The sequence below is a fragment of the Stegastes partitus genome, unplaced genomic scaffold, assembly GCF_000690725.1.
Source record: "Stegastes partitus isolate 25-593 unplaced genomic scaffold, Stegastes_partitus-1.0.2 Scaffold899, whole genome shotgun sequence".
Lineage (NCBI taxonomy): Eukaryota > Metazoa > Chordata > Actinopteri > Pomacentridae > Stegastes > Stegastes partitus.
Genome location: NW_007578630.1, coordinates 130772 through 146397, shown reverse-complemented (window position 1 = coordinate 146397; position 15626 = coordinate 130772). Strand labels below are relative to the sequence as shown.

The window sequence follows — 15626 nt, the reverse complement described above, 5'->3', positions numbered from 1 at the left end:
GAGTCCCCCCAGCAGCTTGTCGGATGGTATTTTGATGCTGGTTCAGGTAAGGACCACGCGCAGCGTTCTGTCGGTGTCCAGGTCGGCGTGAGCATGCGCAGTGGGTGAACGCTGGGACTCCATTCCAGGCTGTCAGTGAGGGTTCCCCGAGCCTCGCATCCTGAGCAGCCGCATCCTGAGCAGCTGTCTGTCTGCTGTGACAACTTTACCTGCTTCACTAACAAAAACAACTTGACAATGAGCGGAGATCACGGACGCGGAGACTCTCAGGTAGCCCCTCGGCCGTTAATTCACGTATTTTTGGACAATTTTATACCAATTCATCGGCAATAACTGAGAATAACACGACTATTAACCGTCAGGATGTGAAATAAAGGCAAAGAAACGTTAGCTAACCGTCGTAAGTTAGCACTCCTCTCTGTCGTTTTACAGGAAACTTTTAAATTACGCGAACTGGTGGCATTTTATCGCAGCAAAACACACGTAATTGCGAGGGTTCATTTGTATGCCTATTGAAACTTGAATAACAGAGCTACCGGCATTTTGAAAATTGAAATATTAAAAACATTTTTTCCCTCAAATTTCAGGTCAATTCTGGATCTAAAGGAAGCGGTAGGTCCTCTGATGGGGATTTTTATTCATATTGACTCTTATTTCCAGTCGGAATCGTGTCTACCTGTCTACTGTTAGTTTTTAAAAGGACAGAAATGGCGTCCCAGAGACTAAGTCCCTTCTCCTCCACTCTCTTGCGGCTATTGTTCAAAAAGAGGGTCTGAAATGCACACTTGCAAGCCTCGTTTTTTTAATCTGATGGCTTATTCCGAAAGGCTCTGGCGTCGTGTTAATATTGCACGCTCCAGTTTGGTGATGTGTGCGTGCAAACACGGCGAATTTTGGAGCTGAAAGTGGCCGAATTGGGGCTGAGGACTTAGTCTCTGCGCCATTTTCTTTTTCTGTATGTAGCAGCCAGGGCGCCGATCAGAGAGCCAACTGTCTGCCGTGATATGGAGGCGAGAGCCGGGCGCTTATCGCCTCTCCCTGCCCGTATCTCCCCACCACCTGCACTCTGCCTCCATCTCTGTGCGAGAGAGACATTTATCTGCACCGCCAACAGGGAATGCCTACACACGAGTTTAAAACTTTAAGTCACACGCAAGAAAGTTGCACTACATTATTAAAAGCATATGCACTTTTTTTGTTTTTATTTTTTTAATTTTTTTTGCACAAATGATAGCCTCCACACATCAGTGTCCAATACTCTTGCAAAGTTAGGAGCACTTTTTTTTTCTGTCTTTGATTTCAAGGTTTGATTTGATGCAAAGCACAGCAATCAGTTTGAGCTTGTTTTTGATATCTGGGATGTGTATTACTGCTTCATATGACAGTTAACAACAGGGAGCCACAAGGTGATGTTGGGTGGGATTTCACTCACAGCAGCAAGCATTTTAATATTAAGACTCATGTAAAATCACTGCAGACTAATCATTTGACTGGTTTCCCTCTCAAATACGGTCCCCAGTATTTCCCATTTCAACGTCCTCCTGCACAAAAGTTATTCTTGTGTTAAATATTGAGAGAAAAATGAATATTGTTTAGTGTGGTTTGAAATATTACAGTGATCTTGTGGCAAATGCCAGTTGTGTTGTGGTGTTATGATTAATCCTACTGACTCACTGATTGTTTCCCACTTCACTAAGCTTTTTACTTTTAAAGTAGTGTAATGTGGAATTTAACTCAGTTACAGTACTTTGCTTGTGTATTTTCATTTTCTTCAAACACTTTACTTTACTCCACTACATTTATTTGGCATCATAAGCAATTGTTGTTGTTTTTTCTTTATAGATTCAAGATTTTACAGCATCATGCACTGTTATAGATTACATTACATAGTCAAAACTATGTGAAACGCTGCCTTCATGAATTCATCAGTAGTAATGATCCAGTCATGCTGGTGTTGTAAGGTTATGTCTCTTGCATTGCCTCCTTTTGGAGATTTGTTTTCTTCTACCTAACAGTAGTAATCTGCATTGCTTTGAAAGACTTTTTTTTTTGTTGATAAAGTTTAAGATGAAGTTAATGAACAACACCAGCACAGGAGGTGTTCATAACTGTTGAAGGAAGTAAACTGCACTACATACCTCAGAAATTGCTCCTATACAGTGCCTTTTTATTTGACTGGATCATTACTACTGATGAATTCATGTGAAGGCAGCGTTTTTCTCTGGTAGTTTGTTGCGGTGGAACTAGTTTTGGCTTTATGTAATGTAATCTGTAACAGTAGTGAAATATCAAGTCAAATAATAAAGCATTGTATAGGAACAATTTGTGAGGTATTTAGTGCACTTTGCTTCCTTCAACAGTTATGAACACCTCCTGTGCTGGTGTTGTAGGTTAGAATAGAATAGAATAGAATAGAGCTTCATTGTCCACCAAGGTGGAAAATTGTCTTCGGCTCACCAACACAGAAGATCAGCATGACATACATACATCCATCCATCCATCCATCCATTATCTATACACCGCTTAATCCTCACTAGGGTCGCGGGGGGGCTGGAGCCTATCCCAGCCGACTTAGGGCGAAGGCAGGGGACACCCTGGACAGGTCGCCAATCTATCTACAATAGAACAATAAAATAGAATAAAACACTAAAATAGCAGTTCAGGTTCAGGTTATATGTGGGTTGGTTATGTCTCTTGCATTGTCTCCTTTTGGAGATTTGTTTTCTTCTACCTAACGGTAGTAATCTGTATAAGCTTGGAAAGATTTTTTTGTTGTTGTTGATACAAGTTTAAGCAGAAGTTGACAAGTTACTAAACAACAGAAGCATTTGTTCCCTGAGTTTGTCCTTTTTCCCTCACACTTGGTACTAATGTTGCCTGGGCAGAGGCGCTACCTTAAACATCACCTAAATCTACAAGTGTAAACGACTAGATGTAAAAGATTGACACCGAGATGATACACATTTGGCAAAATGATATTTTGTTCAGATTTTTTTTTTTACATGTTGCTAAACAAGCCGATCTTTCCCTTGTGGTGCAGACACTCACAAACATAAAGACAAGCACAAAGACAAGGAACACAGACACAAAGATCACAAGAAAGACAAGGAGCGAGAGAAATTCAAGCACAGCAACAGGTTAGTTCCTTTCTCTCACTTGTTTGGTGAAATCCTCGACAATACTGGAACCGGTGTTTATGTATTACAGTTGACTGCAGCTCTTAAAATCATCAGTTTTGATTTTTGACTCATGACGTGTTTATTTTTGCAGTGCTTTGCTAGTGACTTTGGCTGTTTTAGCTGAATTTTCAATGAGGACAATGACATAGCGTTTGCATTTGTATGCAGATTCTGCCAGTATGATACATAAAAGAGTCAAACTTTTCAAAGAAGCCAAAACAATCACAGAGGGCACTACTGATTTAACTGAAACTAATACAACTCTGCCATGTTAAAGCAGCCGACATGCTTCACAAGAAAGCCCTGAAATTCACTTTTATGAATGCCATCTGCAAAACATTTGTAATTCGAACCATTTGTCTGGTAGAAATACTTGTGGGCTGCAGTATAATAGCAGAGTCATGACTCGGGCTGTTGTTATTAGCGGTCGTCCTTGACATTGTCATTGTACGTTGAAAATGACACAGTGTATGTTGCTGGTGGTTGGTTCTTTGTTGATGACATCTTCCGTGCGTATGCATCTGGACTCCGCCTGACCCTTGCACTTGATCTCTGACCTCTGTGCTCCAGCGAACATAAGGAGCACTCTGAGAAGAAACACAGAGATAAAGAGAAGCTGAAGCACAGCGACGGCAGCTCAGACAAGCACAGAGAAAAACACAAAGAGAAAGACAAGGACAAAGAGAAGAGGAGAGAAGAGAAGGTTTGTTAATGGATCGTCAGCATGCGTTTTACAAAAGGCTGTATATCTTTGGAGTAAATATTTTGTTTTGTCACTGGGACTGAATACTAATTTATGACAAAAGGATAAAAGCTTTGTTCTCTCATGATGAAGAAATTATTGCTATATGGTCCTGATATAGCACATGGGTTTGTTAATGTCGTCTAGAGATTGCCCTCTTGAGAAGACAAAACATCAAACTAATTATTAAGTACACAGATGGCGAGCCTTCCATTAACAGTGATGATAAGTAAAACTTATAGACAGGTAAAACCTATTTAAAGGTTTGAAAGCAGCTGATTTACATTTAATCATCTGGTTTACATTTCTCTGTTTCTCACAGATTCAATCATCCCATTTAGACAAGCCTAAAAAGGAAAAGGAAAATGGATATGTAAGGTAAACAGTATCACTTTGTCTCATCTGAGATAAAATTAAATACAAAGCAGATTTGCTCAGCCCTAAGTCTTTTTTTTGAAAGAACTGAATGTAAGCCTAATGGGATATTGCTTTACTAATAAGCAGTTCAATGTCTTCAATGTGTAAATTAGAGACACGAGCCCTGCTGCCATTAAGAGCGAGCCTGAAGAAGACAACGGCTTCTACCCCTCTCCCCAGCACAACAAGACATCCAAACGAGAGTATGACGATGAAGAGTAGGTGTCAGCTGAATGAAACCAAAGTCCCTGTAGTTACAGTTACACGTCAGTTTACCAATCATTGTGATTGTTTGCAGATTTGAATACAAGCCCAAAAAAGTCAAGGTGGAACATGACAAAAAGGCCAAGAAGAGGAAACACGAGTACGAAGAAGATGAAGAGGATGAGGTTCATTAAGTTTTTCTACACACTGTTGTAATAACTACATTGTCATAGAGTCCAGGCTTTCATAGAGTGTCTGCTGTTTGTGGTCCGGAGATTTATTTTGTCGTCTCCACTTGTTTTAGGACGTCAAGCACAAAAAGAAGACAAAAGACAAAAAGGGATCAGATGGGAAAAAAGCCAAAAAAGAAGAGGAGGAGAAGTGGAAATGGTAAGCCATTTTGCAGACAAATTGTTCGTTTCCTCAGGAAATTATAGACCCAGGACAGTTAACAGTTTTTCAGCAGCTACTAAAAACAAAATACCGTGTTTTGTTTTTTTTTCTCTCACGGGCCGTGTTTTGTTGTTTGTGGTGATTAGGTGGGAGGAGGAAAGATATACCGACGGCTCCAAATGGCGCTTCCTTGAACACAAAGGTCCAGTGTTTGCACCGCCATACGAACCCTTGCCTGGAAAAGTTAAATTTTACTACGATGGTGAGTCTATCTGTGTGAAAACTAAGTTGGAATCTATTATTAATTATTGCTTATTTTGGTCAAGACTACAGTGTGATTTTCTGTATTTGTAGGGAAGCCTATGAAACTTAGTGCTCCTGCTGAGGAGGTCGCCACATTTTTTTCCAAGATGCTGGATCACGAGTACACCACAAAGGACATCTTTAGGAAGAATTTCTATAAGGACTGGAGGAAGGTGAAGATTTTAGACATGAAAAATATTCTCATACCTCAAGTTCAGCACATGAGCCGCAGTCGTCAGCAGATGTGAAGTTCCGAGTATTTAAATTGAGTTTGCTTCAGGTGTCCTCTCTTTTATTTTAGGAAATGACATCAGAGGAGAAGTCCACAATTACTGACTTGAATAAGTGCAACTTCAGTGAGTTTAGTGAGTACTTCAAGGCCCAGTCAGAAGCCAGGAAGCAGATGTCAAAAGAGGAGAAGCAGGTAGGCCCACATTCACCCAGATTCTCAGAACTTTGAAAACATTGTAGAATCTCTTATTGTATTTTCATACACTTTGTAGAAAATAAAGGAGGAAAATGAGCGGCTCCTCCAGGAGTACGGTTTCTGCATCATGGACAACCACAAGGAGAGGATTGGAAACTTTCGCATCGAGCCGCCGGGCCTCTTCCGAGGACGAGGCGACCATCCGAAGATGGGCATGTTGAAACGCCGCATCAGACCTGAAGACATTATTATTAACTGTAGCAAGTGAGGACTCTCATTAGCACTGTTATCATCACAATCATCATCAAGTGTGTCGAGTTCAGAATTGTACCACAAGGTGGCCCTGTCAAACCAGTGAGGGGGAGGTTATTTGAAGTTACATGATGTGATTGTTGTGGGAATTGTAAAAGAAAGACAGGACGTATGTGTTTTTGAAAACAAAGTATATTAAGTGGGTGTTCATGGAAGATTTTAGTTCATCAGACGGTCACGTGTAGATATATACTATCAATCACGGGCTTGGTCTTTACCCCTCGTACCCTGCCATCTTCCCTTCCATCTTCTTACTAACAGACTGTAATTTCTGTTTTCATTTATAGCCTGTGGGAATAATGTGCTACCTATCTCTATCAATTTAGAGTTTATGAAAAGGCAAATTTCTAGGAGTCAGTTGCTGTCAAAGAGGCACAAGGAAAATGAATAGTTAATTTGCAAAAACATAGCTCCATTTTTGTAGATTTTCAGAAAACGTATTTTTTTGTTGTTTGCTTGAGATAAAATCTATCAAACTGAAGTTGAGTGGATTTGACTCAGTAGAAATGACATGACAAAAATAGAGATAACTTAAGTTTGATTGATATTGTCTCAGGTCGATGATGGAAAAGTGGGATTTCTGAAGGTTTGTGTAGATGGAGTTGTCTGTTTTTGCTAATGAACTCTTCAAATAATGTACGTGCTGCCTGTGGCATGTACAGTATGGCAGTTGTATCACTGGCTCACACTTACACACATGCCGGCACTGTGTCAAAGGTAGTCTTCCTGTCAGAGTTCGCTGCGTCTGTGCAAACAATAACACAACCTCGGAAGGACACGTTGACCCCCACATACTGCTCACTGTTTCTCTCTGCACCATTGTCTCATAGCTGTACCGTCAACAACGTGAAGCTAATCCTGAGCTTATACATTTGGGTAGAAAAAGTCCAATTACTTTTTTTCTGTCATCAATTTCTCACTTCTGTGGAAAGCACGTCAAGAAATTTAGAATTATTTGAGTTAGGCAAACTACAAAGCTCACCTACCCTCCCAACATATATGGGAGGAAGCCTGTCAACATATGTCTTTTTCTGTAGGGACTCCAAGCACCCTAAACCTCCCCCAGGGACAAAATGGAAGGAGGTTCGCCATGACAACAAGGTGACCTGGTTAGCGTCTTGGACAGAGAACATCCAAGGCTCCATCAAGTACATCATGTTAAACCCCAGCTCCAGGATCAAGGTACCAGTGTTCTCACACCTTTAGCCTCTAGGAGCCTATTTTATCTGTTATGCCTTAATAAGAAAAAATGTGTCCTTGTGCAGGGGGAGAAGGACTGGCAGAAATATGAGACTGCGCGGCGTTTGAAGAAGTGTGTGGATCGCATCCGTACTCAATATAGAGACGACTGGAAGTCAAAAGAGATGAGGATCAGACAGAGAGCTGTGGCACTGTATTTCATAGACAAGGTGAGCAAATTGACTTGCAATGACAACAACAAGTTGAAAAGCGCCCAACGTAGAGCAGTTTGATTTTACCAGTAGTGCATCTGTCAAATCAGTGAGTGCAGGAAGAATCTGCTATCAGAGTAAGGTGAAGTGAACTACTCAGACTTTTTCATTTCAACGAATCAGGGCCTTCCGTAAGTCCCCTGGTGAACCAAGCTAATATGAAAGATCCTGACGCAAATGTTGCAGTTATGACTGGATAAAGATCATGATGTGTGATGTTTCTCCTGAAGCTGGCACTGAGGGCGGGCAACGAAAAAGAGGAAGGCGAGACAGCGGACACTGTTGGCTGCTGCTCGCTGCGGGTGGAACACATCAAACTGTACCCCAAGATGGATGACCAGGAGTACGTGGTGGAGTTTGACTTCTTGGGAAAAGACTCCATCCGCTACTACAACAAGATCCCTGTGGAGAAGAGGGTAAGAAAGGGGGATGAGACAAAGACGAGAGGAACATGTGAATGAAGGGAGAGAAGAGTTAAACACAGGAATGGGGGAAGAAAGAGGAATTGTGGCAGATATATAACAGTACAAAACTGTCATTTCTTGTTTTACGAGGGTGCTGTTGGTTATGCATTTGAAAGATTCGGAATTTAGTGTTAATGAGATAAGTAGCCTCTGCGCTCAGGGAGGATGTTTGCACAGGCAGGTGATCGGACACAAAAAGCTTTCCGTCAGCTCTACCCTAGAGGGTAGTCTTCTTCCTGCTGCTGCTGGAGTGTACTCAACCAAACACATATACCTATGGAGACACGTGCTAGGAATGTTCAGTTTTCAATCACAGATTCTTCAGCCCACCTGGGCGCCATCTGCTTAGGTGCACGTCCTCCCTGCTTTGCCTTTTAAAAATAGAAGCACTCAAAGAAAAAAACATCACACTAACTTGCAGTCATTAAACCACCTGCACTTGTCATTATGAACAGAAATCAGCTTACACCCCCTGCTGGCAGAAATGTGATGGTGCATTCACAAACACAACCATGATGAGTTAAATGTAAGGGATTTCCTGCTGAGGGAATCTTTGTTATTCTTTCTTATCAGGTCTTTAAAAACCTCCAGTTGTTTCTGGAGAACAAGCAGCCCGAAGACGACCTTTTCGACAGACTGAACGTAAGTAACGCACAGGACTATCTGCCTCCGAGGCTTCACTCTTAACTATACCGCTTCCATTTCTTATCAGATAACTTGTAGAAGTCTGTTTCATCTGCCAAACTGTCCCCACCCCACATTCCCTTTTTTTTCCCTGTGCTTCCTGCAGACTTCTATTCTGAATAAGCACTTACAGGAGCTGATGGATGGACTAACAGCCAAGGTTTTTCGTACCTACAACGCCTCCATCACCCTGCAACAGCAGCTCAAGGAACTTACCTGCCGTGAGTGACAGCACTTTCATGCAGCAATCTAGCGGCCCATCAAAGTCAGTGCCTGTAAAATATTGAAATTCAGTCTGTATTCCTGTAAAGAATTTTAAAACAACCTTGACAAGATTCTGGTTTAATCAACGAGAGATCTCTTCAGCAATACTGTATACAGTCGTCCTCAAATGTATTCATACCTTTCCATTAAAGAAAAGGCAAAATTCACAATATTCACTCAAATAACTAGAAACTGAAAAAAGTAATAAATAAAATTTACTAAATTATAATTTAGTGAAATAAACATTGCTTTTTAATTGTGGTTGAAAAGAATAATTTAAAAAAACAAAAAGCTGTCCTGGACAAATTAGAGCACTTTGCTGATGAGCAGTGGGCCAAATTGCCTGTCAACAGGTGCAGAAGTCTGACTGAGAGTTACAGAAAACACTTGATTGCAGTGATTGGCTCAAAGGCTTGTTCAACAAAATATTAGTTTACGGGTCTCATCATGCTTATTTGCTTGTGGGTTGTTTTTTGTTTGTTTGTTTTAATATTTCTGTTGAACCACAATTCAAATGCAACGTCATGATTTTCATTACATTTTTATTTATTATTACTTTTTTCAATTTCAACTTATTTCAATGACAGATGGTTTTTTTTTCTTCTTTAATGGGAAGGTATGAATACATTTGAGGATGACTGTATGTGAAAATACAACTGGTGACTCCTGTGTTGTTACCACTGAAGATGCTGGATCTTATATCCATTATTTCTGACAACGACAGATAGTCGCTCCCACGTGAATAAAACCGCTTGCTCCTGCTCCACTCCCACAGGAGAGTAGTACAAAGGGCCTCATAATGAAATATTCAACATGGAACATAAACTGATGTGCAATAAAACATACCTGACAGGGACAAGTAATGAATCTGAAACGCCATGTAAATAGAACTGGCCGCTCCAGCAGCTACCTATACAAATACAATAAATTATGCAAATAGGGGATGTTAGCTTAGTTTATTGTCACTGTAAGCCTGTGGCATTGAGCCGTCAGGTAGTATTTAAGTGACAATACACGAATACACTGGTGTGATATAAAGAATGGCAGAACAGTGAGGATTGTTATAGAAGAAGGAAGTGGAGCTTTGAACTTGAACTCTATGGATAGAAGGTGTACGCATGTTATTTTTGTAGGCCTTCCTGTTCAGATAATTGCTATATTTAAAAGAAAATTGTGTTGTTAAATTAATAATGGGTAGTGTACCTCGAATTTAGTGTACATCAGCAAACTTTATTGTGTATTTAAATATGTAATCACTGCAAATTTTGAATCTGCACTCTTATATATTTTAGTAATTCAAAACCTTCTCTTCCTACTTTGTTGTGCCGTACAGCCGAGGACAGCATCCCTGCGAAGATCTTGTCCTACAACCGAGCCAACCGCGCCGTGGCCATTCTTTGCAACCATCAGAGAGCTCCACCCAAAACATTTGAGAAGTCCATGCAAAACCTTCAAACCAAGGTAAGCCTTAGTTTGTCTGAGTGTCATCTTGTATAGTTCTGTTGTTTTTTTTCGTTTTCGTTTAGGAAAGATCATTCTCTCTCGATGTGATGCGGATTAATTTTGCTCACTCAGCATGTGTTTGTTGTGATTGCAGATTGATGAGAAACAAAATCAACTATCTGCAGCCAGGAAGCAGTTGAAGGCCGCCAAGGCTGATCACAAGGCATCCCGTGACGAGAAGAGCAAAAAGTAAGACCGTCTGAGAGAGGTTGATGCATTACTTACTTACTTAACCCTTAACTGTTTTTAGGGCATCAGTCCATCTGTATAAGTCCTCCTCTCTTCTCTCTCTGTCTCTCTTTGTATCTGTCTTTGTCCTTCTTTGAATTTTTTACATTTTCTTCTTTGTCTTCACTCCTGCGTCTTTCTGTTTATGTGTTTGTTTTCCTGTCTCAGGACGGTGGAGGTGAAGCGTAAAGCTGTACAGAGGATAGAGGAGCAGCTGATGAAGCTTCAGGTTCAAGCCACAGACAGAGAGGAGAACAAGCAGATCGCTCTGGGCACCTCCAAGCTCAACTATTTGGATCCACGCATCTCTGTTGCATGGTAATTACATTGCACAGCAGACCTTGTTTATCTCTGTGCGTGTTCACTGTTATTTGATCACAGTTGTCACTATGCTTAAAAAAAAAAAAACACAACCGCGAGTAAACCACCTACTGTTGCATAAGCCGGCTGTCTCTGGGTGGGCGGGTGTGCATATCTACCTTGGTGACAGAAAGGCAGGAAATGCTCTTGCATTGTAGGAAAAGGAGCAGCACAAGCAAAAAAGCTAACGGCTGCAAAAGGAAAATAAGAGGAAGAAAAGCGTGTGAGCGCGAGGAACAATGGGGTTTGTTTCTGAAAGCCAGGGAGCGTCCCCAAACAGCACTCCTTCCTCCATGTGGGAAGTCAATGAGGAGCTGTCTGTGGCTGAATGGAGGGCCAGGCCACAGAGAAGGGGAACAGAGGTCCGCCCTCCCTAACCGATGCCCCACAGCTATTTCTGGAGAGCCTCCTCCTCAAGCACAATGGATACAGGAATGCTCCGTGTTTTGCCTGGTCGTAGGGCGTGTGGGATGGGGTCCCCTCATATAGGGTGGTGCATGGGAACCCGTTCATAAGCAGTATGTGTGAAAATATGTGTAACAGAGTTGGAGATGCAGTGGCTCGACTGCTAGCCGGTTTAAAGTGTAAAGAAATTAGCAGAGGTCTACTTCTCCCAGGACATTAGTTATGTTCACCGTAAAAGCTTCTGTTTACTAGATGCTAAGTAGCTAGTGACTAGTTAGCAACTTGAGTGTTCCATTGTATAATATGAACTAATTCTACATAAAGAATATGCTATGAACTGTTTTCATAATGGCCTATTTGAGTGGTTAATAGTAAAATAATTTATAGAATAAATGAAGTTAACAGGGAGTACAGTTTAACAACAAAGCAAGAAATGATTGCTAGCCATAAATATGGCTAGTTTTCTTTCCAGTAATTTGGGTTTGCATATGAGGTGTGTCAGAAAAGTTCCAGGACTGGTGTCACAAGAGATATATTTCAAACCCCAAACTACAAACTTTTTTCGTCGTGCTGGAGCAACCTCCCTACTCACCCCACCTGGCTCTGGGGGATTTTTTCCTCATCCCCCAGCTCAAGGGGGTCATCAAGGGCACCTGTTTTGAAGACGTGGATGACATCAAGATGGCTGTGGCGACGGAGCTGTGGAGGATCCTGGAAGAATCCTTCCAGGAGTGCATGGCGGCGTGGCAGAGAAGACTGGGGAAGTGTGTTAGACTCCAGGGGGATTACTTGGAAGAGGAAAACTTATAGTTTGTAGTTTGGATTTGAAATATGAAGAGTTCATTTGCAAAAACAGATAACTCTATTTCTGTAGATTTTCAGAAAACTTATTTTTTTGTTGTTTGCCTGACATAATGTCAATCAAACTGAAGTTGAGTGGATGTCACTCAGTAGAAATGACATGACAAAAATAGAGACAACTTAAGTTTGATACTGTCTCAGGTAGACGATGGAAAAGTGGGTTTTCTGAAGGGTTGTGAAGATGGAGTTAATCTGTTTTTGCAAATGAACTCTATTTATATCTTTTGTGACACCAGTCCTCAAACTTTTCTGACACATTTCGTTATATTTTCGAAACACACATAGAGGTTGCCCTTTGGCGTTTAAACCACCATGATCACACAGGAGCTTTCTGAGTTTTTATATTAACTACAGAGATTTTAAATGCATTTCTCACTTTAACATGTACCAAGTGTGAACAAAATCCTCTGTTTGTTTGATGTGTATCTTGGTGCAAAACACCAAGGCACCACAGGCTTCACAACCAAAATGTAGCCAGAGTTCATCATGCCCACTATAAGTTGGAAATAAACATACATAAATGACTCAAGCTCTCCTACAAAGGTCTGGGCAGGAGTGTTCATCATTATACAATCTTTTTGTGTGTGATTTTCGCAACAAAAAAAACAAAAAAAATAGCCAGAGGAGCTGTAGTATTATTGTTCCAGACCCTGAATTTCCTTCTCTGAAACAACGCTGTGAAAACTGTATCAATGTGACCTTTGCACATGGGTGCATCGAAGTTTTAACATTACCAAGTGAGTGAAATGCTACATTCATGCCGGGTTGTTTAAACTGTGAGTATAAACCACTTTTATAAACCGCATCAAAGTCTGAAATATGAGGGATTTCCGACAACGATGGTATCACTTACTCAGTGAAACGTGCAAACGGATGCAAAGTGGCTGCAAATGAACTCACTACTGGCAGTTACATCAAAGTACAAGCTAATATTAACACTAATGCATCCTATGCAGCTTTGTTTACAAGAGCACTACACTTTATTTGTATCTGGTTTCACCTTTTTCAGCAAACAAATAGGTAGTTCATTTAGTCTAGGTTTGCAGTAGAGCCGGCCACCGTGCCATAATTACACTGTTAGGTTGGAATAATGGCTATTTTTCACGATTTTCCCATTCGTTCAGTCTTTCTCTACCCTGAAGTGTTCCGTCTTTCCTCCTCTCCAGGTCCAAGAAGTGGGGCGTTCCCATTGAGAAGATCTACAACAAAACCCAGAGGGAGAAGTTTGCTTGGGCCATTGACATGGCCGAAAAGGATTATGAGTTTTAAACACCTTTTCTACCCACGCCTTCGACTGTAACAATGGTTTCTAGTTGATGTCAAATGAATCCACTGTGTGGTTACTGCGGCGCTGTGAAAAGAGGGAGCTAAGACTTTGCTGAAGCTGTGATCACAGGTTAATAATTGTCGTGTATATACGGATCTGTTGTGTATAGGAGAAATAACTGCTGAACCATTTGACCACGCTGACAAAGAGCGTCTCTCTCTTTAGAAAATTTACAGTAGTGTGTATGTAGCCGCAGCTATCTGCCCATGATCCAACAACTATGAACACATTAGTATTATCTTTTGTCAGATAAAAATGTACTGAAATTTGTAAGCCATCAGATTTATTGAGAAATTCTATATTCTCATAGAATGTTTGTGTGGAAGACTGTGAGAAACAACATGAGAGCAAATGATAATATAATGAATTTTAATTTGTGGAATTTTAGTGTGAAAGATTGGTACAATAAGAGGAGCCTGGCAGACTGATGACAGTGTGACAAATAGAAACCCCAGCACTATGCTCACATATTTATTAGCACTCCGAATGTCATCGTTTTTTTCCATTTAGATTTATTTTTGCTCTTTATTTCAGGGATGTACATATATTTTATCATTTTACAGTGATCACGAGTCAGTGTTTTTTAAAATTGTGTGCCGTACGCGCTGTCAACGGAAAGCTCTTCATTGCTCGTATGCAACTCTTGTGTGTCCTCGGTTTTTACAATTACGGAGAAGAAGGCGCAACGTTGATCTCGGTTACTTCAAACAGCGGAAGTACGGGACAGGGTTTGTGCGTTACTTCTGACAGAGGGGTGTGGGTTTTGCCAAAAAAATTAAAAATAAAAACAACAACAACAAAAAAAAAAACGATCACAGAAGTCTATCATTGTAGTGTGCTGTTTTTGTATTGCTGTGATAAAGCAGAAAGTGTCTTTGAATTTCCAAATGTGAATGGATATTCTAAACTTTGGTCATTAATATTTCTTGCTATTTGTTCATGTATCACATAATCTGATCCCGACTGGCTGAATGCCTATTGTTTTGAGCTTTGTAGTTTTCGAAATAAAACATCAACCTTGTCCTTTTTTGTCTTTGCTTTGTTGTGGGGGTTTTTTTGGGGGGGAAACGCTTAAGCTCATACCCTAAGAAAGACTGACAGAGGTTATCAAGAGGTGTCAGTCAAGTCAGGGGTCATCGTCCAACAATTATAAGTATTATTGTCTACTTTCACATGCAGTCGTCCTCAATTGTATTCACACCCTCCCATTAAAGAAGGAGAAAAAAAACAGCTGTCAGTGAAGTAAGCTGAAATTGACAAAAGTAATAATGAATAAAAAATGTAATGAAAATGATGACATTGCTTTTGAATTGTGGTTCAACAGAAATATATATCTAAAAAAAAAAGCAAGTACAATGGGACCCATAAACTAATATTTTGTTGAAATCACTGAAATCAAGTATTTTCTGTAACTCTCAATCAGACTTCTGCACCTGTTTTGATTTTGGCCCACTGCTCATCAGCAAAATGCTCTAATTTGCCCAGAACAGTTTTGTTTTTTTTTTATTATTATTATTATTCTTTTTAACCACAATTCAAAAGCAATGTCTTGTTCCATTAAATTATAATTTAGCAAATTTTTATTTATTATTACTTTTTTCAGTTTCTAGTTTTTTGAGTGACTACTGTGAATTTTTCCTTTTTCTTTAATGGAAGGATATGAATACATTTGAGGACGACTGTACATGTATCCCTATTAAGATAAATGCTTCAAATAAATGCCTTTTCAATGCAAAACTATAGCTCTGAGCAAATACAGAGTTGCTTGTGACTTCACAAGTTGTGATAAAGGTTATGCTGAGGAGACAGCTGATTATTAAGTTCAGTTTTTAGGAGAGTGTGTCTTTAAGAGGCCGACAACAGGCGCTTCTGCTGGAGGATGAGATGCGCCAAGCCAGAGACAGAACTCAAGGACACACCGGAAGTGGGGAAACTCTCCACAATAAACGCAAGCCCTTGTTTGCTCCAGCATAAAGAGGCCTTTAGATGTTGGATTTCAGTACATACCACAGGGGAAATTTAATAGCACCTCCAGAGGCAAGACATACAGCTATTGATTAAGCCTAAAAGACTGGCTAAAGATAGAATATCCGAAATTAATC

At 40.4% G+C, this 15626-nt stretch overlaps 1 protein-coding gene across 1 annotated transcript; it reads left to right on the top strand.

Moving 5' to 3' along the window:
* The first annotated feature begins 142 nt into the window (after window positions 1-142).
* Window positions 143-14547, top strand: top1b (DNA topoisomerase Ib). The gene is made up of 21 exons (XM_008293640.1): window positions 143-270; window positions 588-612; window positions 3041-3137; window positions 3750-3882; window positions 4244-4299; window positions 4452-4556; window positions 4637-4727; window positions 4847-4932; window positions 5082-5197; window positions 5290-5411; window positions 5540-5662; window positions 5742-5929; window positions 7015-7159; window positions 7243-7386; window positions 7659-7844; window positions 8466-8534; window positions 8683-8797; window positions 10174-10301; window positions 10438-10532; window positions 10740-10889; window positions 13364-14547. Exons 1-21 carry the CDS (start codon window positions 238-240, stop codon window positions 13464-13466), a joined length of 2310 nt encoding a protein of 769 aa, XP_008291862.1. The 5' UTR covers window positions 143-237; the 3' UTR covers window positions 13467-14547.
* Window positions 14548-15626: the final 1079 nt, after the last annotated feature.

Excerpts from the sequence above, each read along its gene's own strand:
- top1b (XM_008293640.1), top strand. The coding sequence starts at position 238 with ATGAGCGGAGATCACGGACGCGGAGACTCTCAG. Across the intron at positions 10,533-10,739 it reads CGTGACGAGAAGAGCAAAAA|GACGGTGGAGGTGAAGCGTA; the intron begins GTAAGACCGTCT and ends TTCCTGTCTCAG. Across the intron at positions 10,890-13,363 it reads CCACGCATCTCTGTTGCATG|GTCCAAGAAGTGGGGCGTTC; the intron begins GTAATTACATTG and ends CCTCCTCTCCAG.